This window comes from Anomaloglossus baeobatrachus, chromosome 10 (assembly GCF_048569485.1).
Source record: "Anomaloglossus baeobatrachus isolate aAnoBae1 chromosome 10, aAnoBae1.hap1, whole genome shotgun sequence".
Lineage (NCBI taxonomy): Eukaryota > Metazoa > Chordata > Amphibia > Anura > Aromobatidae > Anomaloglossus > Anomaloglossus baeobatrachus.
In genome coordinates this window covers 132901262-132926987 of record NC_134362.1, presented here as the reverse complement: position 1 = coordinate 132926987, position 25726 = coordinate 132901262, and the positions used below count along the sequence as shown (strand labels likewise).

At 53.9% G+C, this 25726-nt stretch overlaps 1 protein-coding gene across 4 annotated transcripts in view; it reads right to left on the bottom strand.

Moving 5' to 3' along the window:
* LOC142254541 (dipeptidase 2-like) overlaps positions 1–25726 on the bottom strand; it is a 939193-nt gene that overhangs the window by 886164 nt on the left and 27303 nt on the right. For all 4 annotated transcript variants that reach the window (XM_075325647.1, XM_075325645.1, XM_075325648.1 and 1 more), the window contains exon 2: positions 13382–13556. In XM_075325647.1, the coding sequence (XP_075181762.1) occupies positions 13382–13527 (146 nt within the window). In that variant the 5' untranslated portion in view covers positions 13528–13556. The remainder of the gene's footprint in view (positions 1–13381; positions 13557–25726) is intronic.

Genomic DNA, 25726 nt, shown 5'->3' with positions numbered 1-25726 from the left:
GGCCTCCACAGTTGGTGCTGACCAGGTACCCTCTTTGTGGTGGAGAGCCAGGCCCCATAAACAGGCATGCTCTCTGGTTGCAGGTGAGCCAAGGCCCTATATACGGACGTGCTCCCTGGTTGCAGACGAGCCAAGCCCCTAAACAGGCTGGCTCTGGTGGTGGTGCCTCTGGTGTAACTATTTACACTGCGAGAGTTTGTGGCTATAGCCAGTTCATAGCCTTAAGGTTCATTTCTCACATTAGTTTATGTGGGCACATTGCTTAAACTTGAAAACGTTGCAAAACTTCAAACTGGTCAAAACAGTAACTTGGTGTACTTTACTTTATGCAGACTCCTCCTTACCAGGGCTTGGGCCTGTAGGGCTGCGGCACCTGTTGCTTCCTTGACCTCTTTCTTCGTCTGTGGTAGTCTCATCAGTAGGTTTTTTCTCTGTTCTTTCTCTATCTCTGTCTTTCCTTTCTTCCACTACTCCTCTACAAAGGGGTCCTCTGACCTGTGCTTTGGCTCTTCTCAGGAATCGTTTCTCCTCTAGGTCTCTGGCCGTTATTTCATCTCTCTGCTCTGGGGACTGCGGTGCAGGGAAAGACTGGGTTCTGCTACGGCGCCGTGTCTTGCGGGCCGGGTTCTGCGGGGTACAGCTTACAAGCTCCCAGGTGAGGCTTTTGGGCAGATCTTCTTCAGCGGAGGGTATCGGGTCTTCTTCGTCCCAGCGGGAGTATGGCAACATCTCTGGCTCTGGGCATGGATCCACTGCTGGTATCTCCTGAGTCAGCTCCTCAGCTTCCTGGCCTCCCCTCCCCCTTAGTTCTTCTGAGCACTCCCTTGGTGGTAGTGCTGGGGATGGACTTTCTTCAGCAGGCCCAGGCGGGGGACTCTTTGGCGTGGTTGCTGCAGGGGTTGCCGGAATCCTCTTGGGGGTGTGCGGAGGGAGCATGTACCGGTCCACCATCTCCTGTGGGAACTTGGCCTCCAGGTCAGCCTTCAGCTGCCAGTATGCGGGGTCCTCCCCCAGCGTGGGCTTCCTAGCAGGGACCTCCTTGGACCGGGGAGCGGTATCTGCTCTGGCCTTGCAGGCCGGGGTAAACGGTGACACAATCTTATCTTGGCGGGCCGCGCCTGACATGGCGGCGGCCTGGTCTTGGCGGGCCGCGCCTGGCATGGCGGCGGCCTGGTCTTGGCGGGCCGCGCCTGACATGGCGGCGGCCTGGTCTTGACGGGCCGCGCCTGGCATGGCGGCGGCCTGGATCGGCGTCGCAGCTGTGATGGGATCTTTGCAGGCTGGGCTGGGCGTCGCTGCAGCGATCTGGGCTTGGCGGGCCGCATCTGGCGTGGCTGCGGCCTGGTTCAGCACCTCACTTGCGGCGCGGACGAGCGTTGCTGCTGCGGCGGGGTCTCGGCGGGCCGGGCCTAGCATGGCGGCGGCCTGGGTCAGCGTCACACCTGCGGCGTGGATGAGGGTCGCGGTGGCAGCCGGTTCTTTGCGGGCCGAGCAGGGCATCGCTGCGGCGGCCGGGGCTTGGCGGGCCGCGCCTGGAGGGGCTGCGGCCTGGCTCAGCGTCGCCGCGCCGGGCGCCTCTTCAGGGACCGCGGGCGTGGCAGCAGGGGTCGGGGCATCCGGGCTGGCAGGGGCAACACTGGACTCACCCATCGTTGGCAGCATCGGGGTCTGAGTCGTCACCGCCCGGTCTGGCACTCGGCGCGCGGCTCTCTCTTCATAGGCCTGAACCGCCGCGGTCATTCCCAGGAACTCCGCACGTCCCTCTCTGATCAGCCTTCCGACCCTGGCCTCCAGTTGATCGCAGAACTCGGCGAGCTCCCGACACCACCAGGCAGCGGAGCCTGGCTCTGGGTCTCTGCATTCAGACGCCATTTTCTCTAACAACAAGCTGCTGGCTTCTTTTCCGTTCCGCCGTCTCTGGACGCTTCCGCTCTCTTCACAAGCGAGGTCAGAACTCTGCAGGGGATCTCTGGGTAGCCACACCTCTTCGTGGGTGGTAACTTCTCCCAGCGCGGGCTGCTGTTGTTTTTCAGCGCGCTTTTCATGGTGGCAATATGGCGGCGCTTCCAATTTTTCAAGCGGACCGCCCAGGCACATGGTCACCTGTCTGAACAGGTCTAGTCCTTATCCTGTTCGTGACGCCAGATGTGAAGCCCCACAGGTGTTGTGTCGGTGCATTACCTTCAGGGACTCCACTCAGCTGGATCTGGTCACAGGTAGGAGATCTTCTTCTTGTCGTGACGCCACTCTCAGTATTGCGGCCAGTAGGGACCGCCACTGCAGGTTGAGGGACGCCTGGGGCTGATGGTGAGTGCAGTTAGTTGGAATAGCCTCCTGAGAGTGAGGCAAGCCCCAGGGCCCTGTATAGGTGCGTAGAACCACAAGGCGCAGAATAACTCCACACAGGCAGAATGTCTTTCAGGGTTTTTACTCACTTCAGGTGGCAGGGTGAGTAACCCGGGCGTAGCTGGGATGAACCAGGTGGGAACCAGGTATCCTTCAGGCTGACTTCTGATGGTGACTACCAACTCGCCTTCCTTAGCCCTTGGTGGTTTGGGGTAACCCCGACTTTTAGTCCCTATGGGGGTCACCCAGGGAAGTTGCTGAAGCCTCTCTCCCCTTCGTTTGCCGTTTGCTTGTTGCCTGGGCCAGATCACTCCAGCTGCTTGCCTCCTGTGAACTGTGGGCCCTAACTGTGGCTACGTGGCTGCGGCTTTTAGGTGTTGTGGTGTGGGCTTTGAGGGCCCCACACCGGCAGGTTTAGCAGGGAAAGGTGGATCTATCCCCGCTCCGGGATCTGCCGCCCGTTTGGGCCTGGTTCTCCCTAGCAGTCTCCTTACTTCCCACTCTGTGCTCTCTCTCTAGCTGGAGATGGGTTTCGGGTAGCCCTCCTAGGTGACCGTTCTCCCCCGTCGGTAGCCACTGCGCGGACGCTGTCAGACTACAGCAGCCCAGGGGAAGGGGTCAGCTCTCCTCGGAGCTCCCTGGACTCTGCTCTGAACCGGCTCACATCTGGGACCTTCACTGCTGCTGCTCCTGTCAGAGCCTCACTTTCCTGCTCCTCACTCCTCCACACTCTGCTGCAGACTGTCTACTCCTCCTTCTCTTTTCCCCTTGTGCCTGCCTACGCCACCTAGCAACCAGGCTCTCTTACCACACCCCTTGAGAGGAGATGGAGGCTTTTGGCCCCCTCCACTATTCCAGTGGAGGTGAAGGCTTTTCCCCCTCCTGGGATCCCCAGGGGTCCTCTCAAAGGTACATGTGTGAGACCTGATCACTATGCGCCTGTGTAGTCACACCTCGGTCAGCCTTCTGGATTACCTGTATTGTACTGTCCCCAGCATGGGTGCAGTACTCAGTGGTGCCTGACCAGGTCAGGGGCGCCACAGTGGGTCTATCTTCGCCCAAACATGTAGGTTTTTTAAGCCCAGTCAGAAGCAAAAAGGAAGAGTAGGACCCAGCACAATGAGGTTGCTATGACGTGGTTGCTAGGCAGGTATTAAGATGGCCATTTTAATATGCTAAGCACCTGAAAAAATCTTTTTCCTATATTCTTATTAGTAGTTTAAAGCTCTGCCATTATAGAAAGTGACTGTTCCATTTTTGTAGATATTATACATTTTGACCAGATACGCACCTGTTCACACTATTGGAAGTGCTGACGGTCTCTTTGTTCCATCTATCTATTTATCTATCTAGCATTTGCCTACCATTTTTCTGGCGTTGGACAACTTTAAACATATAAAAATACCATTCATTTCAGTATCATGCGTTTTTTTTCCAGCACCGATCACACGTATGTCACATGGACATACGAACGACACATAGATGACACACAGATGACACACATGGACACTCGGATGGTCATACAGATGTCCAAAACGGACCTTGCAAAATGTGCTCTTTTCACACTAATGTGTGAAGGATCCCTAAACCAGTATGCTATAGAGCTTTGGAAGCTGAAAGATTCAGTATAATTTGTATTTTATTCATTAAAATTCCTGTGTGATCTGTAAAAGGGAGTCTGTCACACCAAAATTCAAATTAAACCACTTATACATTCATGTACAGAAGCCGCTATAACACCTGTAGAACAAATTTCACTAATTTTGTTTCTTAGAAGAAAACAATTTTTTTCCACATTTAGATGAAGGATCCTCAGAGCACACTTGGTGGGGCTAAGGATTAATACATCATTTCGACCCCTCAATAACAATCCTGCACACCTCATGTTGATTGGGACCACAAATGCGAGCACTGCTTAAATTGAATCACCAGCCTCCAACACACTGACAATGCAGGAGCTGAGAGCACAGATGCAGACATCCGACTCTCCTGTGTGCAACAGCCGTTCACTGCCCAAAGGATCACACAGTAGTGGGTGGTCGATGCTGACAGGAGTGGGATGAGAGGGCACCCACACGGTGGTCTCGGCCCATGATATGCTAGTGTGGGTGTGCTCTCATCCATCTCTCCTGTCAGCATCGGCCACCCGCTACTGTGTGATCCTGTGTGTACCAAGTGGCCGCTGTACACAGGAGAGGGGAATAAAAGAACACATGCACTGACACTGTATGTGCTCTTGTGTCGCCCTGGGCAAGCCAGGGGACACAGGTCACAACACCACCACACCCCACACTACAGGTAGGCACATCACAGCTAACCTACAAATCCTTGTTGCCTTCCTCCAGGAGTCTGATGATGCACACCAGGGGGTGGGCCAGGCGGTTGGCTCCGCCCACCGAGGAGCTCACAACTCTGGAGGCAGGAAGTAACCAGGCAGATGAGCTCAGGAGATAGCTCAGGGAGGAGCAGGAGTGAGGAGCTAGGTAGAGGAGTTAAGAAAGTGAAAGTGAAAGTGGAAAAGGAGGAAAGCAAGCGAAGTGACAGTAGAGAAAGAAAGCCTGAAGGGTCCAGCTTTGTGTAGGGCCAGAACAGCAAGGTCAGCGACGGCGGTGACTGTCTGGAGGGGGACCGTTTGGAAGTTCCTGGAAGGACCCCGTTGGCTGTGTGCCCGGTGGTCTGGAGCAGTGTTCCGAAGGACAGTCAGCACCAGGGCAGGGGCCTCTCGGACCCCGGCAAGGCTAGGAGTCACCAGATTTGCCAAATCCGTCAGTGACGGGGACGCAGATCCCCCAACAACCAAGTCCCGATTGAAGGCAACAGCCCAACCTGAACCGGGGAGACACTGCCACCGCCAGGGCACCAGTTTCCCCAGGGCCAGCGCCTGCGGGCAAAGTGTAGAGCTCCTCCGGCCCAGATTGCAGTCGGGGAGCGGGTAACCGGAGGGAATCCACCGATACCACAAGTCAAACATAGGTGCAAGGAAGAGGGACATCACCGTCACCTACCAGGAGTGCAGGTGCAGCCGTCTGTGGGACCGTCCTACCAGCCGTTTAGTTTACCGTACAAACTGTGTCACGTCTCAGGCTGAGTGAGTACCACAGTGCCGCAAGGCACAGCGCTGCCCCCGCGTCCCTGCGCCCATCGGGCCCCGCACCTACTTCTCCATCACCGGGCCCCGGGATCACCAACCCCTACCCACGGAGGGGCAACACAACAACTGGCTGCTCCGCATCACCATCCCCAGGAGCCCCATATTGAGCAGCGGTGGTGAAATCACCACAACCGTGGGTGGCGTCACGAACTATAACAATCCCCACACCCAACAACCCCCTTTCACTCACGGGCGAGGAGTGTCGCTCGAGAAACCCCGGGATCCGGCCCACCGCTCGAGCCACCACTGAGCAGCTGCCGGACCCGAGCAGAAGGGGTGAGCGCGGTGTGCTGACACCCTCCTCCCCGCCCGCGACAACTTGGCATCACGAACAGGATCTTACCGCTCTGCCGTCAGGTAGAGGTGCGCCTTGTTACCGCCGGAGGTATCCGGCAGGAAAATTTCAGAAGCCGCCATCTTTGGCGCGAAAAGTTCCCGCTCGAGCGTCTTCTCGAGCAGTAGAGGCGCGAAGGCCAAAACCCTGCCCCGAGAGAGGAGGGGCCGGAAAGAGCTAAGGGGGACGCGATGGCGGCTGAACGCATGTAGCTGCGGCTATAAAAGCAGGGACGCCAGGACCTTGCGAAAATACCGTTCCTGGAAGCAAACAGTGAAGACACCATGTGGATGCCGTCCCGCGACACCGTACCCCCCGCGCCTGGAACCGCGGCGTGGGTGGAGATCCGGACCGCGCAGCTCTACCAACGGCTGCAGGTGAAGATGCAGCTCCTCATGGAGGAGTGGGAGGCCGACATGGCGGACGTTGTAGCCACCGTGCGGAGACGCGAGGAGGAGGCGGAGAAAGGGAGGGTGAGTGACCCACGTCCCGATGCCCTTGCAGGGCCGGTCATCGCGGCTGTGGGGCCCGGTCCAAGCCCTCTCCCCCCGTTGCCTCCCTCGCCACCCGTCTCGGAGGCCGTGACCCCGCCACTAGGCCCGCTACCACCGCAACCGGTAGCGATACCCAGCCCGTCCGCCCCAGCGGACCGACCTGTAGCCGGAGCCCGTAACAAACCGGAGGCATTACCTTGGAAGGCCCCGAAGATTGTGCCAGAGACAGTCCCCGAGCAGTTTTCCGAGCCGGAGCCGACGACTCGCTCCGAGCCGAAGGCCCAACTGCGGAAAGCCCCTGTGCCCATCCCCCACACCTCGGCTGAGGTGGCGCCGGGTTGTTGCTGCAAGGCAGCGCCCAAGGCAATGACACCGCGGGATACGCTGCCCACCTTCCTGACAGTGGGTAACGTGCTGGACGTCCCGCGGGGCTCAACCCGTGCGCCGGAGCTGGCGGCAGCGCCCTACTGGGACAGGGAGCCGACAAAGCTGGGCCTGGAGATCGCGGAGAGGGAGAGAAGGAAAGCCGAGCTCGTGGCCCGAGCCATTCGGGAAAAGGAAAACCTGCGGCAAGCGACCTTCCGTGTCCGGGGCCCGTTCTACGAGGGGCAGGTGAGGCGGTTTGATGTCCGCCGGGGCTACGGATTCATATACGAACCGGGCCTGGAGGCCGAGGTGTTTGTGGCCCGGCGGGACGTGAATGCCCATCTGCCCGAGGAGCATCCTGGCCGCAATCTTATACCGGGGGACATGGTGCGTTACACCCGGCACTGCGGAGAGAGGGGGTGGTTTGCCCTGGATGTAAAGTTGAAGGGCAGCCCGGAGAGCAAGGTGAGCTCTGCATCCCCTCCCTCGGATGAAGCAGCAAAAGGACCGGAGTAGGGCAGCGGATGCCCGTTGCACCGTCCCCGTTGGGACCATCACTGAAGTTGCTGTTTGTTTGAAAAAGTTTAAAAAGTTTGAAATGATAAGTGAAATTACCGAAGAAGTCACCTGATTTGTTTGTTGATTTGCAACCGGCTGGAGCCGGCACCGTTGTCCCCGTGGGGACCGTTTAAGTTTTGCATGGGAACTATCCATGGACAAGCCCGTGAACTTGCAGGGCACCACAAACGTTAAGTGGCTTGTAAATATGTTGGTTACCGTTACCGTTTCCGCTATACCGTCTCCGGAGAGGCAGGTTGGAGGGAGGGCCCTGAGCAGAGCAGGCCAGGGCCCAGCCACCAAAAGGAACCGGTGGCCACCCTCTGGAGGGGAAGGACAGATCCCGCTCGGGTAACTTGTGCTGGACTGTGGGTCAAGGGGTGCTGCCTGGGTTTTAGGGGCAGCATCAGGGCCAGGTTGCTTGGGTGGGAGAGAGCGGAAACCGTGACCGTAAACCGTTGCAACGTTTAAGTAAATGTGCCTCCCGTCTTGGGAAGAGTTTTGATTAAAATGTTATTTATGTTTGTTTAACCTTGTTACCCCTTTTTACAGAAAAATAAAACCGGTGTAGGACGGCAGCCCGCGGACGGTCTGCATTTTGCTAAGGGGGAATGTGTCGCCCTGGGCAAGCCAGGGGACACAAGTCACAACACCACCACACCCCACACTCCAGGTAGGCACATCACAGCTAACCTACAAATCCTTGTTGCCTTCCTCCAGGAGTCTGATGATGCACACCAGGGGGTGGGCCAGGCGGTTGGCTCCGCCCACCGAGGAGCTCACAACTCTGGAGGCAGGAAGTAACCAGGCAGATGAGCTCAGGAGATAGCTCAGGGAGGAGCAGGAGTGAGGAGCTAGGTAGAGGAGTTAAGAAAGTGAAAGTGGAAGTGGAAAAGGAGGAAAGCAAGCGAAGTGACAGTAGAGAAAGAAAGCCTGAAGGGTCCAGCTTTGTGTAGGGCCAGAACAGCAAGGTCAGCGACGGCGGTGACTGTCTGGAGGGGGACCGTTTGGAAGTTCCTGGAAGGACCCCGTTGGCTGTGTGCCCGGTGGTCTGGAGCAGTGTTCCGAAGGACAGTCAGCACCAGGGCAGGGGCCTATCGGACCCCGGCAAGGCTAGGAGTCGCCAGATTTGCCAAATCCGTCAGTGACGGGGACGCAGATCCCCCAACAACCAAGTCCCGATTGAAGGCAACAGCCCAACCTGAACCGGGGAGACACCGCCACCGCCAGGGCACCAGTTTCCCCAGGGCCAGCGCCTGCGGGCAAAGTGTAGAGCTCCTCCGGCCCAGATTGCAGTCGGGGAGCGGGTAACCGGAGGGAATCCACCGATACCACAAGTCAAACATAGGTGCAAGGAAGAGGGACATCACCGTCACCTACCAGGAGTGCAGGTGCAGCCGTCTGTGGGACCGTCCTACCAGCCGTTTGGTTTACCGTACAAACTGTGTCACGTCTCAGGCTGAGTGAGTACCACAGTGCCGCAAGGCACAGCGCTGCCCCCGCGTCCCTGCGCCCATCGGGCCCCGCACCTACTTCTCCATCACCGGGCCCCGGGATCACCAACCCCTACCCACGGAGGGGCAACACAACAACTGGCTGCTCCGCATCACCATCCCCAGGAGCCCCATATTGAGCAGCGGTGGTGAAATCACCACAACCGTGGGTGGCGTCACGAACTATAACAATCCCCACACCCAACAACCCCCTTTCACTCACGGGCGAGGAGTGTCGCTCGAGAAACCCCGGGATCCGGCCCACCGCTCGAGCCACCACTGAGCAGCTGCCGGACCCGAGCAGAAGGGGTGAGCGCGGTGTGCTGACACCCTCCTCCCCGCCCGCGACAACTTGGCGTCACGAACAGGATCTTACCGCTCTGCCGTCAGGTAGAGGTGCGCCTTGTTACCGCCGGAGGTATCCGGCAGGAAAATTTCAGAAGCCGCCATCTTTGGCGCGAAAAGTTCCCGCTCGAGCGTCTTCTCGAGCAGTAGAGGCGCGAAGGCCAAAACTCCGCCCCGAGAGAGGAGGGGCCGGAAAGAGCTAAGGGGGACGCGATGGCGGCTGAACGCATGTAGCTGCGGCTATAAAAGCAGGGACGCCAGGACCTTGCGAAAATACCGTTCCTGGAAGCAAACAGTGAAGACACCATGTGGATGCCGTCCCGCGACACCGTACCCCCCGCGCCTGGAACCGCGGCGTGGGTGGAGATCCGGACCGCGCAGCTCTACCAACGGCTGCAGGTGAAGATGCAGCTCCTCATGGAGGAGTGGGAGGCCGACATGGCGGACGTTGTAGCCACCGTGCGGAGACGCGAGGAGGAGGCGGAGAAAGGGAGGGTGAGTGACCCACGTCCCGATGCCCTTGCAGGGCCGGTCATCGCGGCTGTGGGGCCCGGTCCAAGCCCTCTCCCCCCGTTGCCTCCCTCGCCACCCGTCTCGGAGGCCGTGACCCCGCCACTAGGCCCGCTACCACCGCAACCGGTAGCGATACCCAGCCCGTCCGCCCCAGCGGACCGACCTGTAGCCGGAGCCCGTAACAAACCGGAGGCATTACCTTGGAAGGCCCCGAAGATTGTGCCAGAGACAGTCCCCGAGCAGTTTTCCGAGCCGGAGCCGACGACTCGCTTCGAGCCGAAGGCCCAACTGCGGAAAGCCCCTGTGCCCATCCCCCACACCTCGGCTGAGGTGGCGCCGGGTTGTTGCTGCAAGGCAGCACCCAAGGCAATGACACCGCGGGATACGCTGCCCACCTTCCTGACAGTGGGTAACGTGCTGGACGTCCCGCGGGGCTCAACCCGTGCGCCGGAGCTGGCGGCAGCGCCCTACTGGGACAGGGAGCCGACAAAGCTGGGCCTGGAGATCGCGGAGAGGGAGAGAAGGAAAGCCGAGCTCGTGGCCCGAGCCATTCGGGAAAAGGAAAACCTGCGGCAAGCGACCTTCCGTGTCCGGGGCCCGTTCTACGAGGGGCAGGTGAGGCGGTTTGATGTCCGCCGGGGCTACGGATTCATATACGAACCGGGCCTGGAGGCCGAGGTGTTTGTGGCCCGGCGGGACGTGAATGCCCATCTGCCCGAGGAGCATCCTGGCCGCAATCTTATACCGGGGGACATGGTGCGTTACACCCGGCACTGCGGAGAGAGGGGGTGGTTTGCCCTGGATGTAAAGTTGAAGGGCAGCCCGGAGAGCAAGGTGAGCTCTGCATCCCCTCCCTCGGATGAAGCAGCAAAAGGACCGGAGTAGGGCAGCGGATGCCCGTTGCACCGTCCCCGTTGGGACCATCACTGAAGTTGCTGTTTGTTTGAAAAAGTTTAAAAAGTTTGAAATGATAAGTGAAATTACCGAAGAAGTCACCTGATTTGTTTGTTGATTTGCAACCGGCTGGAGCCGGCACCGTTGTCCCCGTGGGGACCGTTTAAGTTTTGCATGGGAACTATCCATGGACAAGCCCGTGAACTTGCAGGGCACCACAAACGTTAAGTGGCTTGTAAATATGTTGGTTACCGTTACCGTTTCCGCTATACCGTCTCCGGAGAGGCAGGTTGGAGGGAGGGCCCTGAGCAGAGCAGGCCAGGGCCCAGCCACCAAAGGAACCGGTGGCCACCCTCTGGAGGGGAAGGACAGATCCCGCTCGGGTAACTTGTGCTGGACTGTGGGTCAAGGGGTGCTGCCTGGGTTTTAGGGGCAGCATCAGGGCCAGGTTGCTTGGGTGGGAGAGAGCGGAAACCGTGACCGTAAACCGTTGCAACGTTTAAGTAAATGTGCCTCCCGTTTTGGGAAGAGTTTTGATTAAAATGTTATTTATGTTTGTTTAACCTTGTTACCCCTTTTTACAGAAAAATAAAACCGGTGTAGGACGGCAGCCCGCGGACAGTCTGCATTTTGCTAAGGGGGAATGTGTCGCCCTGGGCAAGCCAGGGGACACAGGTCACAACACCACCACACCCCACACTCCAGGTAGGCACATCACAGCTAACCTACAAATCCTTGTTGCCTTCCTCCAGGAGTCTGATGATGCACACCAGGGGGTGGGCCAGGCGGTTGGCTCCGCCCACCGAGGAGCTCACAACTCTGGAGGCAGGAAGTAACCAGGCAGATGAGCTCAGGAGATAGCTCAGGGAGGAGCAGGAGTGAGGAGCTAGGTAGAGGAGTTAAGAAAGTGAAAGTGAAAGTGGAAAAGGAGGAAAGCAAGCGAAGTGACAGTAGAGAAAGAAAGCCTGAAGGGTCCAGCTTTGTGTAGGGCCAGAACAGCAAGGTCAGCGACGGCGGTGACTGTCTGGAGGGGGACCGTTTGGAAGTTCCTGGAAGGACCCCGTTGGCTGTGTGCCCGGTGGTCTGGAGCAGTGTTCCGAAGGACAGTCAGCACCAGGGCAGGGGCCTCTCGGACCCCGGCAAGGCTAGGAGTCGCCAGATTTGCCAAATCCGTCAGTGACGGGGACGCAGATCCCTCAACAACCAAGTCCCGATTGAAGGCAACAGCCCAACCTGAACCGAGGAGACACCGCCACCGCCAGGGCACCAGTTTCCCCAGGGCCAGCGCCTGCGGGCAAAGTGTAGAGCTCCTCCGGCCCAGATTGCAGTCGGGGAGCGGGTAACCGGAGGGAATCCACCGATACCACAAGTCAAACATAGGTGCAAGGAAGAGGGACATCACCGTCACCTACCAGGAGTGCAGGTGCAGCCGTCTGTGGGACCGTCCTACCAGCCGTTTGGTTTACCGTACAAACTGTGTCACGTCTCAGGCTGAGTGAGTACCACAGTGCCGCAAGGCACAGCGCTGCCCCCGCGTCCCTGCGCCCATCGGGCCCCGCACCTACTTCTCCATCACCGGGCCCCGGGATCACCAACCCCTACCCACGGAGGGGCAACACAACAACTGGCTGCTCCGCATCACCATCCCCGGGAGCCCCATATTGAGCAGCGGTGGTGAAATCACCACAACCGTGGGTGGCGTCACGAACTATAACAATCCCCACACCCAACAACCCCCTTTCACTCACGGGCGAGGAGTGTCGCTTGAGAAACCCCGGGATCCGGCACCCCGCTCGAGCCACCACTGAGCAGCTGCCGGACCCGAGCAGAAGGGGTGAGCGCGGTGTGCTGACACCCTCCTCCCCGCCCGCGACACTCTCAGCTCCTACAGTATGTGTTCAAGGCTGAGAATTAAATTTAGGGTACGCTCACACGAGCGTATGACTCGGATGAGTGCAATGCGAGAAAATCTTGCATTGCACTCTGACCAATGTTATTCATTGAGGGAGAGCAGATAGTCAGGTTTTTTTCTCATCCAGATTCTGGATCTGGCTGAGCGAAAAGTTGCAGCATGCTGTGATTCTCAGCGAGAGACATGTCACTTGGACCCATACAAGTCTATTGGGTGCAAGTGAGACATCGGACTGCACTCGGATGACATCCGAGTGCAGTGCGATAATCGTATCAGCTGACAATGGAGGAGATGGGGATATTAATCCCTCCCTCTCCTCCTCAGCACCCGCCCTCCCCTACACAGCTGTGATCCAATGACAGGATCGCATCACACTGGCAGCACAGTGGGAGCCGAGGATCATTAGCATATCGCATCCTATGCACTTGCATCGGATACCATACGATCCTGTGAATCCAGCCTTAGTCAGCGCTCCAAAGTGAGTACTATTAATTAACATAAGGGAAGATGTGGAGGATTGTAATTGATGGGGTGGAATAGTGAGCTGAGCCCGTGGCCATGTGAAGGATACAAAGTGAACTCCTCATTAACATATCCAATGTTTTTATATAAAATAAAATGAATGAAATCTGTAGTACCAGTATGATTTTTCAAGGGGCTAAGTAACCTAAGTGAATGTATAAGTGGATGAGAGACTCCCTTTGAGACTAGAATTACATGCTGCCCATAGATTGAACAGCATTTCCAAGCTGCATGTTCAATGTCATAGGTTTTCTTTCCATCTCATCAAACATAACAGTAATGAAAATATTCTACATAACTACAATGAACTAGAAAAAAGCTCCGATTAGGAGCCAAATCGTTGCAGTATTGGACAATAATGTATAAATTAAACAATAAAATTCTACATACATTGTTCTCTGAAGTGGGCATAAAGTTCATAAATAACTATGAAAAATATATTGACATACTCACCCATCGATTAGAGGATTTAACTCCATGAGTCTCTGTGCTCTTTGGGACAAATCATCAGTGGAACATGAAATCATTTGAATAATGATGCATAATAAAAAATGAGCCCACAAGGCATTTTTGAAAAATATTTGCTTATTCCACTCCATAAATGTAGATAGATGTTTCTTTTATAATCCTGTAATTGACAGCAAACACAGAGCTAACTAAAATTTAATTTTTGCAATATCCAAGAATATTTTACATAAAACTTCACCCTTGCAATGAAAAGAAAAAAAAAATCTGTTTAACCTGCTTGAGGTAGAAACGATAAGACTGAGTTGACCCTAAATAAGTCTTTCAACATTACGTAAAATATTCAACTAAACAAGAATCTTATCAAGAATAAAAAATACCTAATTCCTTAGTCTTATGGCAAGGCACATTAAAAGATCTTGGAATTTAGTTGGTCCCTTCAGTAAGTGGCACTCAGGCCATGTGCACACGTTGAGTATTTGAGTTTTTTATATCAGTATTTGTAAGCCAAAACCAGGAGTGGAACAATCAAAGGAAAAGTATAACAAAAACATGGGCACCACTTGTGTATCTTTTACCGACTCCTGCTTTTGGCTTACAAATACTGAGGTAAAAAAAAAATCGCCAATCACTCAACGTTTGCACATGAGCCAAAGAATAGGGATGAGCGAACCCAAACAGAAAATTTAAGGGTTTGTAGCAGACACTGGTTGTACAGGGCTTGAACTCAAACACAGACTTTTCACGGAAGGCCATGTCTTATTTCGGGTGGTCTTCATATGCTATTAAAGTTTGTTGAATAGGTGCAGCACAGCCAATCAACAAGCTTTATTGTATGCGGAAGATGCCTGTATGCTACTGTGACGTGGGCTCCTGCCTATTTTTGATAACCAGTGCAGATAAATCAGTCAGCTGGGGACTGGCATTATTAGGCTGGGAAAGCCATGGTTATTTGGCCCTTCTCAACCTAAAAATAGCAGCCTGCAGCTGCCCCTGAAGTAGCACATCCATTAGACATGTGACAATTCCGGGGCTTTACCAGGCTCTTCCCAATTGACCTGGTGTGGTGGCAATTGGGTTAATACTTTTGGGGTTGATGTCAGCTGTGAATTTACAGCTGGCATCAAGCCCAGGGGTTAGTAATGGAGAGGTGTCAATTAGACACCCCCATTACTAACCCAGCAGGAGTATAGTTAAAAAAAAACCCACACACATACAAAAAGAAATGTTTATTTGAATAAACACTCCCCCACACTCCCTTGTTCACCAATTTAATAATTTAAAAATATATCCTTGAAGTTCCAAAGTAATCCAATTGTGTAATGTCCCACAACGCCCATCAATTCTTAAGGAGATTTGTTCTAAGTAAATTTGTGAATGAGGGAGTGTGACAGAGTGTTAATTTAAATAAACTATTTTTTTCCAGTGTGTTCTTTAACATTAGCAGGGTTAATAATGAGAGTGTCTGATAGACACCTCTGCATTACTATCCCCTGGCCTTGATGCCAGCTGTCAATTCACAGCTGATGTCAATCCCAAAAGTATTACTATGGTTGCCTCCGCAATAGAGAAAAGCTAGTAAAGTGCCAAAATTGGCATATCTAATGGATGCACCAGTTTAGGGGTGGCTGAGGACTGCTATTTTTAAGTTGGGAAGGGCCAAATAACCATGGGTCTTCCCAGCCTGATAATACCAGCCCCCAGCTGTCTGACTTACCTTGGCTGTGTTATGGGTCATGGGTCTGCGTCCTTCTTCTTCTCCTTCTGGCTCTGTGCCACGGCGTTCTACCTGTCTGCTCACTCCTTAGCTGCGGAGGCTAAGTCCAGAACTCTGGCTTCTGCGCATGCCCGAGTAGACAAGCTGATTTTGTTCTAAGTCAGCTTGGACCCGATCTGTGCATACCTACCACGTGGCAGCCGATGATTGGCCACGAGTGATGTCACCGCTGACGTGGGATCACATGACTCTGATGAGCTTCATGCTGATTGGTCGTGGGTGACGTCACCGCTGACGTTCACGACCGCTATTGGTTGAGATACGATTGTGCCCTGGGCGCCTCCATCTTATGGGTGGTGCTTTGTCTATAAAGGACCCCGCAGCACACTGCTCGGCGCTCAGTCGTTCTTGGTTCATGCATGGGGTAGCCGCCTCATGTGTGACCTCTCCTACTAACTAACCTAATACCTACAGTCACAAGCCAGTGTGCACCCGTTGGTTAAGTGCTCCTTATCTACTAGTGTACCACTAGTGCCTGCTCTCTACGTTCCTCAGTGGAGCCGGGTTTAGGCAGGGATTCTCACACTCACTGTGCTATCAGGTGACTCTCTGGTTCATTACTGTGCGGCAAGCACAGAGAGCTCCCTGATTCCCTACGGTGCGGCAAGCACAAAGGGCTTAGGCAGGGATTCATACACTCACTGGGCCACCAGGTGACTCTCTGGTTCTATACTGTGCAGCAAGCATATATAGCTCCCTGGGTTACATACGGGGCTCCGTACATTTGAGACTAAGCAGTACAGTTAGTACTGGTCTCACCCATACCTTAGCTACATGCTTCACCCTCTATGAGGTAATAGAGGTTAGCATCCAGGGATCTCCGTGACCTGTAATGGATTCCCTATCTTCCAATATACGTTGTGTAAGCATTAACACACGTGTGTCTATATCTTACTTTACCTCTGTGAGGCAACAGGGGTGCTAGTTAGTGGACTACGGTTGGGGTAACCATTCCCATGCACTTAGTAGTTTCTGTTAAGTAACAGGAACTGCAAGTCTATCTCTATAATTATGTAGGCACTCACCATAAGCCTTTTAGCATTACCCTCATTTACACATATGCTAATTCGGTAGTCTCTGTAAGTTAACAGAGAGGACCGCAGTTGGTCCTAGTGCCGCTTTGAGGTAACAGCGACTAGTACCATTTTTGTGGTACAGATACCTCCTACCTTCTGTTATCACCAGCAGCAGGTTTCCTCTGCACGGTGGACCCTGACTGCCTGATAGCCTGCTTCTACCTTTTATTAGGCAGTTCTGTAACATCCTCATTGCCAGAAACTATATGTGTGTCAGAAATGCATGCAGGCATATTCTCCAGGCTCTCCCTAGTCAGTTTTACTACTTTCCCATCCATTTCAGCCTTTTCATCAGGACCCCAGACCTCTTTGTTGGGTCCAGCAGACAATTACTTCCATTTCCCATTGACTTGCATTGTACTCGCTATTCGGAACAAGTATAGCGATTATGAATATTACTAGAAGGTGGACCGATTCTACGCATCGGGTATTCTAGAATTTACGTATTGTGTAGTTCATGTATGATTTTTGTTATATATATAGATGTTGTTGTGTGTACTTACCAAGTGTTTCTGTAGGGCGCTGTACATGTTCTGGGTGTTGTCTGGGTGTGGCGGGGGGTGAGAGCGGTGTTGTATGTGTGTTGCGTGTGTTGCGTTGTTTGTGGAGCGCTGTGTGTCTGTAGCGTTGTGTGTGTGTGTGTGTGTGTTGCGCGGTTTGTGTGTGTGGTGTGTTTTGGGGGAGGTATGTTTTGTGCAATGTGTGTGTTGTGCGGTATGTGCGTATATTTATGTATGCCGCGGTGTTTGTGTGTTGGGTGTTGTGTGTGTGCAGCGTTGTCTGTGTGTGTGGGTGTCTGTGTAGGGCGGTGTTTGTGGTTCCCAGTGTGTGTGTGGTGTGTTGTGCAGTGCGTGTGTTGCGTTGTTTGTGGAGCGCTGTGTGTCTGTAGCATTGTGTGTGTGTGTGTGTTGCGCGGTTTGTGTGTGTGTGGTGTGTTTTGGGGGGAGGTATGTTTTGTGCAATGTGTGTGTTGTGCGGTATGTGCGTATATTTATGTATGCCGCGGTGTTTGTGTGTTGGGTGTTGTGTGTGTGCGAATTTGTCTGTGTGTGTGGGTGTCTGTGTAGGGCGGTGTTTGTGGTTCCCAGTGTGTGTGTGTGTTGTGCAGTGCGTGTGTGTGTGTGTGTGTGTGTGTTGGGGGGAGGTGTGCACCTCCCATCGTGCTCCATCCCCCATGCTGCGCACCCCCCATCGTGCTCCATCCCCCATGCTGCGCACTCCCCATCGTGCTCCATCTGCCATGCTGCGCACTCCCAAACGTGCTCCATCTGCCATGCTGCGCACTCCCAAACGTGGTCCATCCGCCATGCTGCGCCCACCCAAATGTGCTCCATCCGCCATACTGCGCACTCCCCATCGTGCTGCATCCCCCATGCTGCGCACTCCCAAACATGCTCCATCCGCCATGCTGCGCACTCCCAAACGTGCTCCATCCGCCATGCTGCGCACTCCCTATTGTGCTCCATCCGCCATGCTGCGCACTCCCAAACGTGCTCCATCCGCCATGCTGCGCACTCCCAAACGTGCTCCATCCGTCATGCTGCGCACCCCCCATCGTGCTCCATCCGCCATGCTGCGCACTCTCAAACGTGCTCCATCCGCCATGCTGCGCACTCCTAAACGTGCTCCATCCGCCATGCTGCGCACTCCCAAACGTGCTCCATCCGCCATGCTGCACACTCCCAAACGTGCTCCATCCGCCATGCTGCGCAATCCCAAACGTGCTCCATCCGCCATGCTGCGCACTCCCAAACGTGGTCCATCCGCCATGCTGCGCACTCCCAAATGTGCTCCATCCGCCATGCTGCGCACTCCCCAACGTGCTCCATCCGCCATACTGCGCACTCCCAAACGTGCTCCATCCGCCATGCTGCGCACTCCCAAACGTGGTCCATCCGCCATGCTGCGCACTCCCAAACGTGGTCCATCCGCCATGCTGCGCACTCCCAAACGTGCTCCATCCGCCATGCTGCGCACTCCCAAATGTGCTCCATCCGCCATGCTGCGCACTCCCAAACGTGCTCCATCCGCCATGCTGCGCACTCCCAAACGTGCTCCATCCGCCATGCTGCGCACTCTCAAATGTGGTCCATCCGCCATGCTGCGCACTCCCAAACGTGCTCCATCCGCCATGCTGCGCACTCCCAAATGTGGTCCATCCGCCATGCTGCGCACTCCCAAACGTGGTCCATCCGCCATGCTGCGCACTCCCAAACGTGCTCCATCCCCCATGCTGCGCACTCCCAAACGTGGTCCATCCGCCATGCTGCGCACTCCCAAACGTGCTCCATCCCCCATGCTGCGCACTCCCCATCGTGGTCCATCCCCCATGCTGCGCACCCCCCATCGTGCTCCATCCCCCATGCTGTACCAGCATCAGCCTCTCTGCCCGCAGCATCAGCCTCTCTGCCCGCAGCATCAGCCTCTCTCCTCCCAGCATCAGCCTCTCTCCTCCCAGCATCAGCCTCTCTCCTCCCAGCATCAGCCTCTCTCCTCCCAGCATCAGCCTCTCTCCTCCCAGCATCAGCCTTTTCTGTCCCTAGCATCAGCCTCTCTCCTCCCAGCCTACCCCAGCCTCAGCCTCCACCAGCATCAGCCTCTCTTCTCTCAGCCTCCCCCTCCCAGCCTTCCCCAGGATCAGCCTCTCTCCTCCCAGCATCAGCCTCTCTCTTCCCAGCATCAGCCTCTCTCCTCCCAGCATCAGCCTTTTCTGTCCCCAGCATCAGCCTCTCTCCTCCCAGCCTACCCCAGCCTCAGCCTCCCCCAGCATCAGCCTCTCTTCTCTCAGCCTCCTCCTCCCAGCCTTCCCCAGGATCAGCCTCTCTCCTCCCAGCCTCCTCCAGCACGTCGTGCTCCTCTGCTGACACAGATCCGATCGCACACACACACACACACACACACCCGATCGCATACACTCACACACACCCGATCGCATACACTCACACACACCCGATCGCATACACTCACACACACCCGATCGCATACACGCGCACACACTGACGATATCGCACATACGCACTCACACTCACAACATCCGGAGATACCACATGCTTCTGGCCATGTGATCCTCCGGCAGGTCCTGGAAGTTCACTGCACAGTATCGCCGCCGAGAAGCAAGTGATATCCCAGGATGTTGTGAGTGTGTGAATGCGATGTGATGTGTGTGTGAGGTGTGTGTGAGAGTGAGTGTGATCTGATGTGTGTGTGTGTGCGTGCGTGTGTGTATGTTCCGCCGCTGCAGGACCTTGATGCGCTGGTAACTATGCTACCATGGTTACCAGCGTATCCCGTCCCCCGCTCGCACGGTAGCCCACACCAGCATACGGCGGCAACCCCAGCAATGCGAGGGTATGTGTCGTTTGGGTTGGCGGTGTACGCTGATATGGGCTCCCGGGGGTACAGTACTCACCTGGGAGTCGTGGCTCCCTGTCGGTCGGTTCGAAGAATGCGTGCGGGGGTTGGGGCCAGAGCGAGCGTGCATTGCGTGAGGGGGGCGGGGCGTGGGCGAATTGCCTGGGCGAGCGGCCAATCCGTGCGGGGGGCGGGGCTATGGCGAGCCCAGCGGCCAATCAGCTTTGTGTCACCGTAAGGACACAATTTTGAAGCAAGACAGACAGACAGACAGACAGAATAAGGCAATTATATATATAGATGGTACTCGCTCATCTCTATCAGAGATGTTCTATTGATTTATATCTGGTGTCTGTTTGGTATGAGCTTTTTAGAAAGTAAAATAAATCCACCATGCAGATCAAAAAAAAAAAAAGGGAAACAAAACTGCCCCCTATAAGTGAATGGGGCCCCTCTACTTCTGATTGCTTTGTTTTCCCGTTTTTGATGCATTTTAAGTCCAGACTTAAAGCAGAAATGTCAATGTGTTAAGTACAGAAATGCTGGGATTATGCTCTTAAGGCTACTGCTTTATTTACCATACATGTTTTCCGACTTCCCATAGCAGCCTTTAAGAAAATAACATACCAAATCCCACAGTTCATCAACATCAGGGTTCCCTTTTTGTAAGCAGACATGCAGTGCCTTGCAAAAGTATTCAGCCCCCTTGAACTTTTCAACCTTTTCCCACATTTCAGGCTTCAAACATAAAGATAAAAAAAATTAATTTTATGGTGAAGAATCAACAACAAATGGGACACAATTGTGAAGGTGAACGATATTTATTGCTTATTGTAAACCTTTGTAAAAAATAATAAAAAATGTGGCGTACAATATTATTCGTCCCCTTTAAGTTAATACTTTGTAGCGCCACCTTTTGCTGCGATTACAGCACAAGTCGCTCGGGGTATGTCTCTATCAGTTTTGCACATCGAGAGACTGAAATTCTTGCACATTCTTCCTTTGCAAATAGCTCGAGCTGAGTGAGGTTGGATGGAGAGCATTTGTGAACAGCAGTTTTCAGCTCTTCTCAATTGGATTCAGGTCTGGACTGTGACTTGGCCATTCTAACACCTGGATACGTTTATTTGTGAATAGTGTTGAGCGGACCCGGATCCGCAAAATCCGGATCCGCACGGTTTGTGAGCCCGATCCGACTCCGACCAGTACCCGGGATTCGGGGTGCACGATCTGGATCTGGGTTTTTTTATTTTTTTTTCTCTATCTCTCTCTCTCCCCATTCATTTACACTGCGGCGGATTCCGGATCGGATCCGGACTTCGGCGACAACCCGATCCGGATCCGCCGGACCCGGATTATGACTGATCCGCTCAACTTTATTTGTGAACCATTCCATTGATGATTTTGCTTTATGCTTTGGATCATTGTCTAGTTGGAAGACAAATCTCCGTCCCAGTCTCAGGTGTTTTGCAGACTCCAACAGGTTTTCTTCAAGAACGGTCCTGTATTTGGCTCCATCCATCTTCCCATCAATTTTATCCATCTTCCCAGTCCCTGCTGAAGAAAAGCAGGCCCAACCATGATGCTGCCACCACCATATTTGACAGTGGGGATGGTGTGCTCAGGGTGATGAGCTGGGTTGCTTTTACTGCAAGCATATCGTTTGGCATTGTGCCCAAATAGTTTGATCTTGGTTTCATCTGACCAGAGCACCTTCTTCCACATGTTTGGTGTGTCTCCCAGGTGGCTTGTGGCAAACTTTAAACAACACTTTTTATAGATATCTTCAAGAAATGACTTTCATCTTGCCACTCTTCCATAAAGGCCAGATTTGTGCAATGTATGACTGATTGTTGTCCTATGGACAGACTCTCCCACCTCAGCTGTAGATCTCTGCAGTTCATCCAGAGTGATCATGGGCCTCTTGGCTGCATCTAAAGGGTTAACAAGGGGTTAATAGGACTTGCCGGTGAACTGTCAGTGCTTGCCATGAGGCTGGAGGATTACCGACGTGCGTCTTGCTGGAGCACACTTTCCCTTGAATCTGCCTGGTATCCATGCTCCTCTTTAGTTGCTACTTACCTCGTTGAGCAGCCATTCATGCAGGCACCCTGGGGATGTAAACAAGCACGCATGTTGGGAATCCTCTACCCTCATGGCAAGCACTGACAGTTTATCAGGCAAGTCCAATTAACCTCTTGTTAACCCTTTAGGTTCCTTAGTCATTTTACACTATTTTGCATTAATCACTGTCCCTGTGGTACAGGGAATTATCCCTACTGGTTTCATTAGTACATTTGATAATCTCCACGGAGCGCTGAAGCATATGTTCCTAGATTACCTTTTACACTACTTGATATAATTTCACGCGGATTATATCTGTGACGCCCCTAGACTTTCGGCGTCACAGGGTACTGCACAAACTGCCCTTCCGTATAGTATTCCACCTCAATCTTGATTCTGGATCTTTATCTAAATAGTGTTGCCTCCAACAGCAAATCAAATCCTAGATACACTCTGCACCACACCTACCAGGCACACCAGTGGATGGCTTGAGTGGAATAGAGTCGCCCACTGGGGGGGTCAGGGAGGGGAGGTGGGGAGTGTAGTCAGAGAAGTGTGTAGAGAGAGAGAGAGAGAAAGAGAGGAGGTCAGGAGCAGTGGCTCCTAGAGAAACTGTCTAGGTTACAGACGGTGGTCAGGACCTAGAGGAGTCGGACCCCTGGTCGCAGAGGATTGTGGCAAGGTGCCTGGACCTGTCGAGGAGGACAGCCGGCAGCCTAGCACTGTCACCAGTCCGGGACCGAAGGCATGACTGGGTACACGGACCCTAGGTCGGTGAGTAGCTTCAGGCAACCTGACAATTCACCTGAGGAGAACGGAGCCTTTATGAACTGTTCACACCCACTCCAGGATTGGGGCATTAGCGCAACGAGGGGGATAGGACTTTCCAATCCAAAATGGTCCAGAAAATCACAAGCGTGAGCCCTGAGAGCAAGCTCCCACACAGCCATAGTGGGTAGCGGGGCCCAGCAAGTTCCATACTACTGGGCCAACATGTTGAAGTTAAACTTAGTGCCAGGAGGCAGGTCACGGATCACCAGGCAACACTATAGGGGATGGGACCCGGACAAGCTCCCCTCAGTGGCAGTGGTACCCAGAGAATTGGTTAACCCGGTTGTCAGCGTCTGCTTATGAACTGAGTGAGTACGAGAGTGACCCCTGCACCCCACGGCACCCCACACCAAGTCCCGGGGTATCCCCCCCTACCCGTGGAGGGCTACGACACCTTGCTGCCCCACTTCATCACCAATGGTTCTCCCAACGGCAGTGGCGGTACTCCCAAATTACCGTACACCACGGGTGGCATCACAAACTATATATCAATTTCCCTGTAAATATCCCTCTTTTCATTTGAGTTGCTGCACGACCCTGGGTCCGGAGACCCTCGAGCCACAGCAAACCCGTATTCATGCAGCTCGGCTGCTTCCATGGGGGTGGCACATATCTTCTTCACGCTGCTCCATCGGGTGTTTGTTTACTAGTCTGTCCTTGTTACAGGCATTAAAGGTCATTTAATTTATTTGGTTGCCTAAGCACAGGTGTTCATTTTAGCGCTCTTCCAAACTTTTTTTTTCATTAAAGGGAGAACGGACTGGCCATATAAAGGTATTACTAGACTTGTCTTTGAAAAAGTTACATGCAAAAATAAAAATTTGAGGTGTGAAATACTGCAGACAGACTGGCTTGAAAAAGCAAAACTAGTAGGTGTTAAGCACACAGTGGGTGTCATGCAGTGTTCTGCTCTACACTTGAGTCACCCACCACAGTGTTGCAGCGGTCACCCCCGGGACACTGCGGGGACTTCTCTTTAGGGACCCCTCTGGTGACAGGTAGGTCAGGTTGTTTGCTTCTGAGTCGTGACGCCACTCTCGGTTTTGCGGTCAGAGTGATGGATGACCGCCACTGCAGTTTAACGAGCATCTGGGTCTGATGGTGTCTGCAGTCTGGTGTATACCTCCCGAGAGTGAGGCTGGCCCCAGGGGCTCGGGTGTATGTGTGTGGAACAACAGGTCGCAGAAGAACTCAGTCTCAGTCCAGAAATGTCTTTCTACTTGTTTACTCACGTTCAGCTGGTTTTGTGAGATAACCCGGGCGATATTGAGATAGACCAGAGAGAACCAGGTATCCTTCAGGCTGGTATAGGGGTGACTGCTGATTCGCCTTCCTAGCACTTCTTGTTTCGGACAACCCCTGACTTAAAGTACCGTGGGATTCATCCAGGGAAGTTGCAGCTGCCTTTTCTCCCCTTTCTGGCCCGTTTGCTGGCAACGTGGACCAAGGTGGATAGCTTCAGGCTCAATCCTCCTTATGGGCCCCCTCATTGCTGCTGATGCTCGGACTCTGTGTTGGTTGGTGTGGGACTTGTTGTCCACCCCACCGGCAGGTTTAGCAGACCACTAAATGGATGTCTGGCTCTAGGGACCTGTTCCCCGTGCATGTCTAGCCCTATTCAGCCTTTAGGATTACCTGTTTGCACTCACCCAGCATGGGTGCAGTACTCAGTGGCGCCTGACCAAGTTAGGGACGCTACACACTCACCAGGTGTCCTGGCAACTTTGGATCCTGTTCCCACTGGAGAGTCTGACAAGTCACCTGGTGCTTGTGAATTGCTTAGTCAGCCGGGGGTTGACCTCTTTTGCGCTCACTGGTAATCGGTCTAGCAGGAGTTAATTCCAGCTGGCCTGTGAATTGCTGCTAGGGTCATAGGTCGCTGAATACCTAACTAACCGCATCTGCCCTTTAAAAGATGGTAGAACCTATTCCTTCATGCCGATTATAGTTCTAGCTTTTCTCCAGTGATAATGGTCATTGTGCCTTGTGATCTAGTTATTGGTGAATTGCTGAGTGTTAATTGATATGCTGCGGAAAAATCCTCATTGTTTGTTTATTTCCTCCCTGTACTTTATTTCTCCCTGAGCACATATTGTCTTTATCCCTGTGTACACTTGCAGTGAATTTGAGCTTTGGCTTTCCAATGTCTGTTTTGTGGGATTCATCACTCCTGTCCTGGCCCTCCATGGTGGTGAGGGGTAGGGGGGATTAAACTAGGGCTGATAACAGTGATCAGGAGTCAGGGCTACGCTGGTGGTCCAGACCTCTTCGCTATCTGAAGTAACTCTGGAATAAGAGACAGCTTAAGCCTGAGGGCCAGTCTAGGCGCCGACATTCCAAGTTACCGTGTCACACCCTGTGATAGTGGGTAAGATTTTTTATTAAATCACATCCACTTTGCTTCAACTGTTAAATGCAACAGATTTTCTGCACAAAAAAATGGAGTGGCAAAAATGCTGAATTTAACAACGTGGGAATCTGGTCTCAAATGGACATGCGATTATGTACGCACAAAACTTATAGATTGCTATATAGACCTTTGTATGCATTTTCACAATATGCTCATGTTTTACAATGCTGACTTCCTCTTTCTTTATTTATCTGGTTCTTCCTTTTTGCTTAACATTCAATAAGTGGTCTTAACACTAGTTAAATGTATACCGTATTTTTTGGATTATACGACACACTTTTCCCCCAAGTGGGGGGCAGTCTGTGCGGCGACTGGGTGCGTTCAGGCGGCCGGGTGCCTGTTGCTGCGTGCGGGCGGCCGGCTCCCTCTCTGTCCTGAAGGCCGGCTGCCTCTCTGCACGGGTGGGCGGGTGGCCTGCTGGCTGTCACTCTGTGCAGGCGGCCGGGTGCCTGTCGGTGTGGGCGGGCGGCCGACAGAGTACCTGTCGGTGCAGTGAGTGTCCCACTGTGTCCGCGGTCCCTGTTCAAATGATGGCGCCGGGAGTCAGCGCGTGCACAGATGGAGCCCTTGGATGAGAGCTCCATCTGCGTATGCGCCGCTCCAGGCACCATCATTTGAATCGGGACCACAGACAGACTGAGACACTCACCGCACCGGCCTGCTTCACTACTGACCTGCCACCGACACCATGAACCTGCCACTGACCGCTGCTGCTGCCGCCACTGCCCGCCGCCACTGCCGCCACTGCCCGCCACCACTGCTGCTGCCGCCACTGACCCCCGCCTCTGCTGCTGCCAAGAACCAGGCACCATCATTTGAATCGG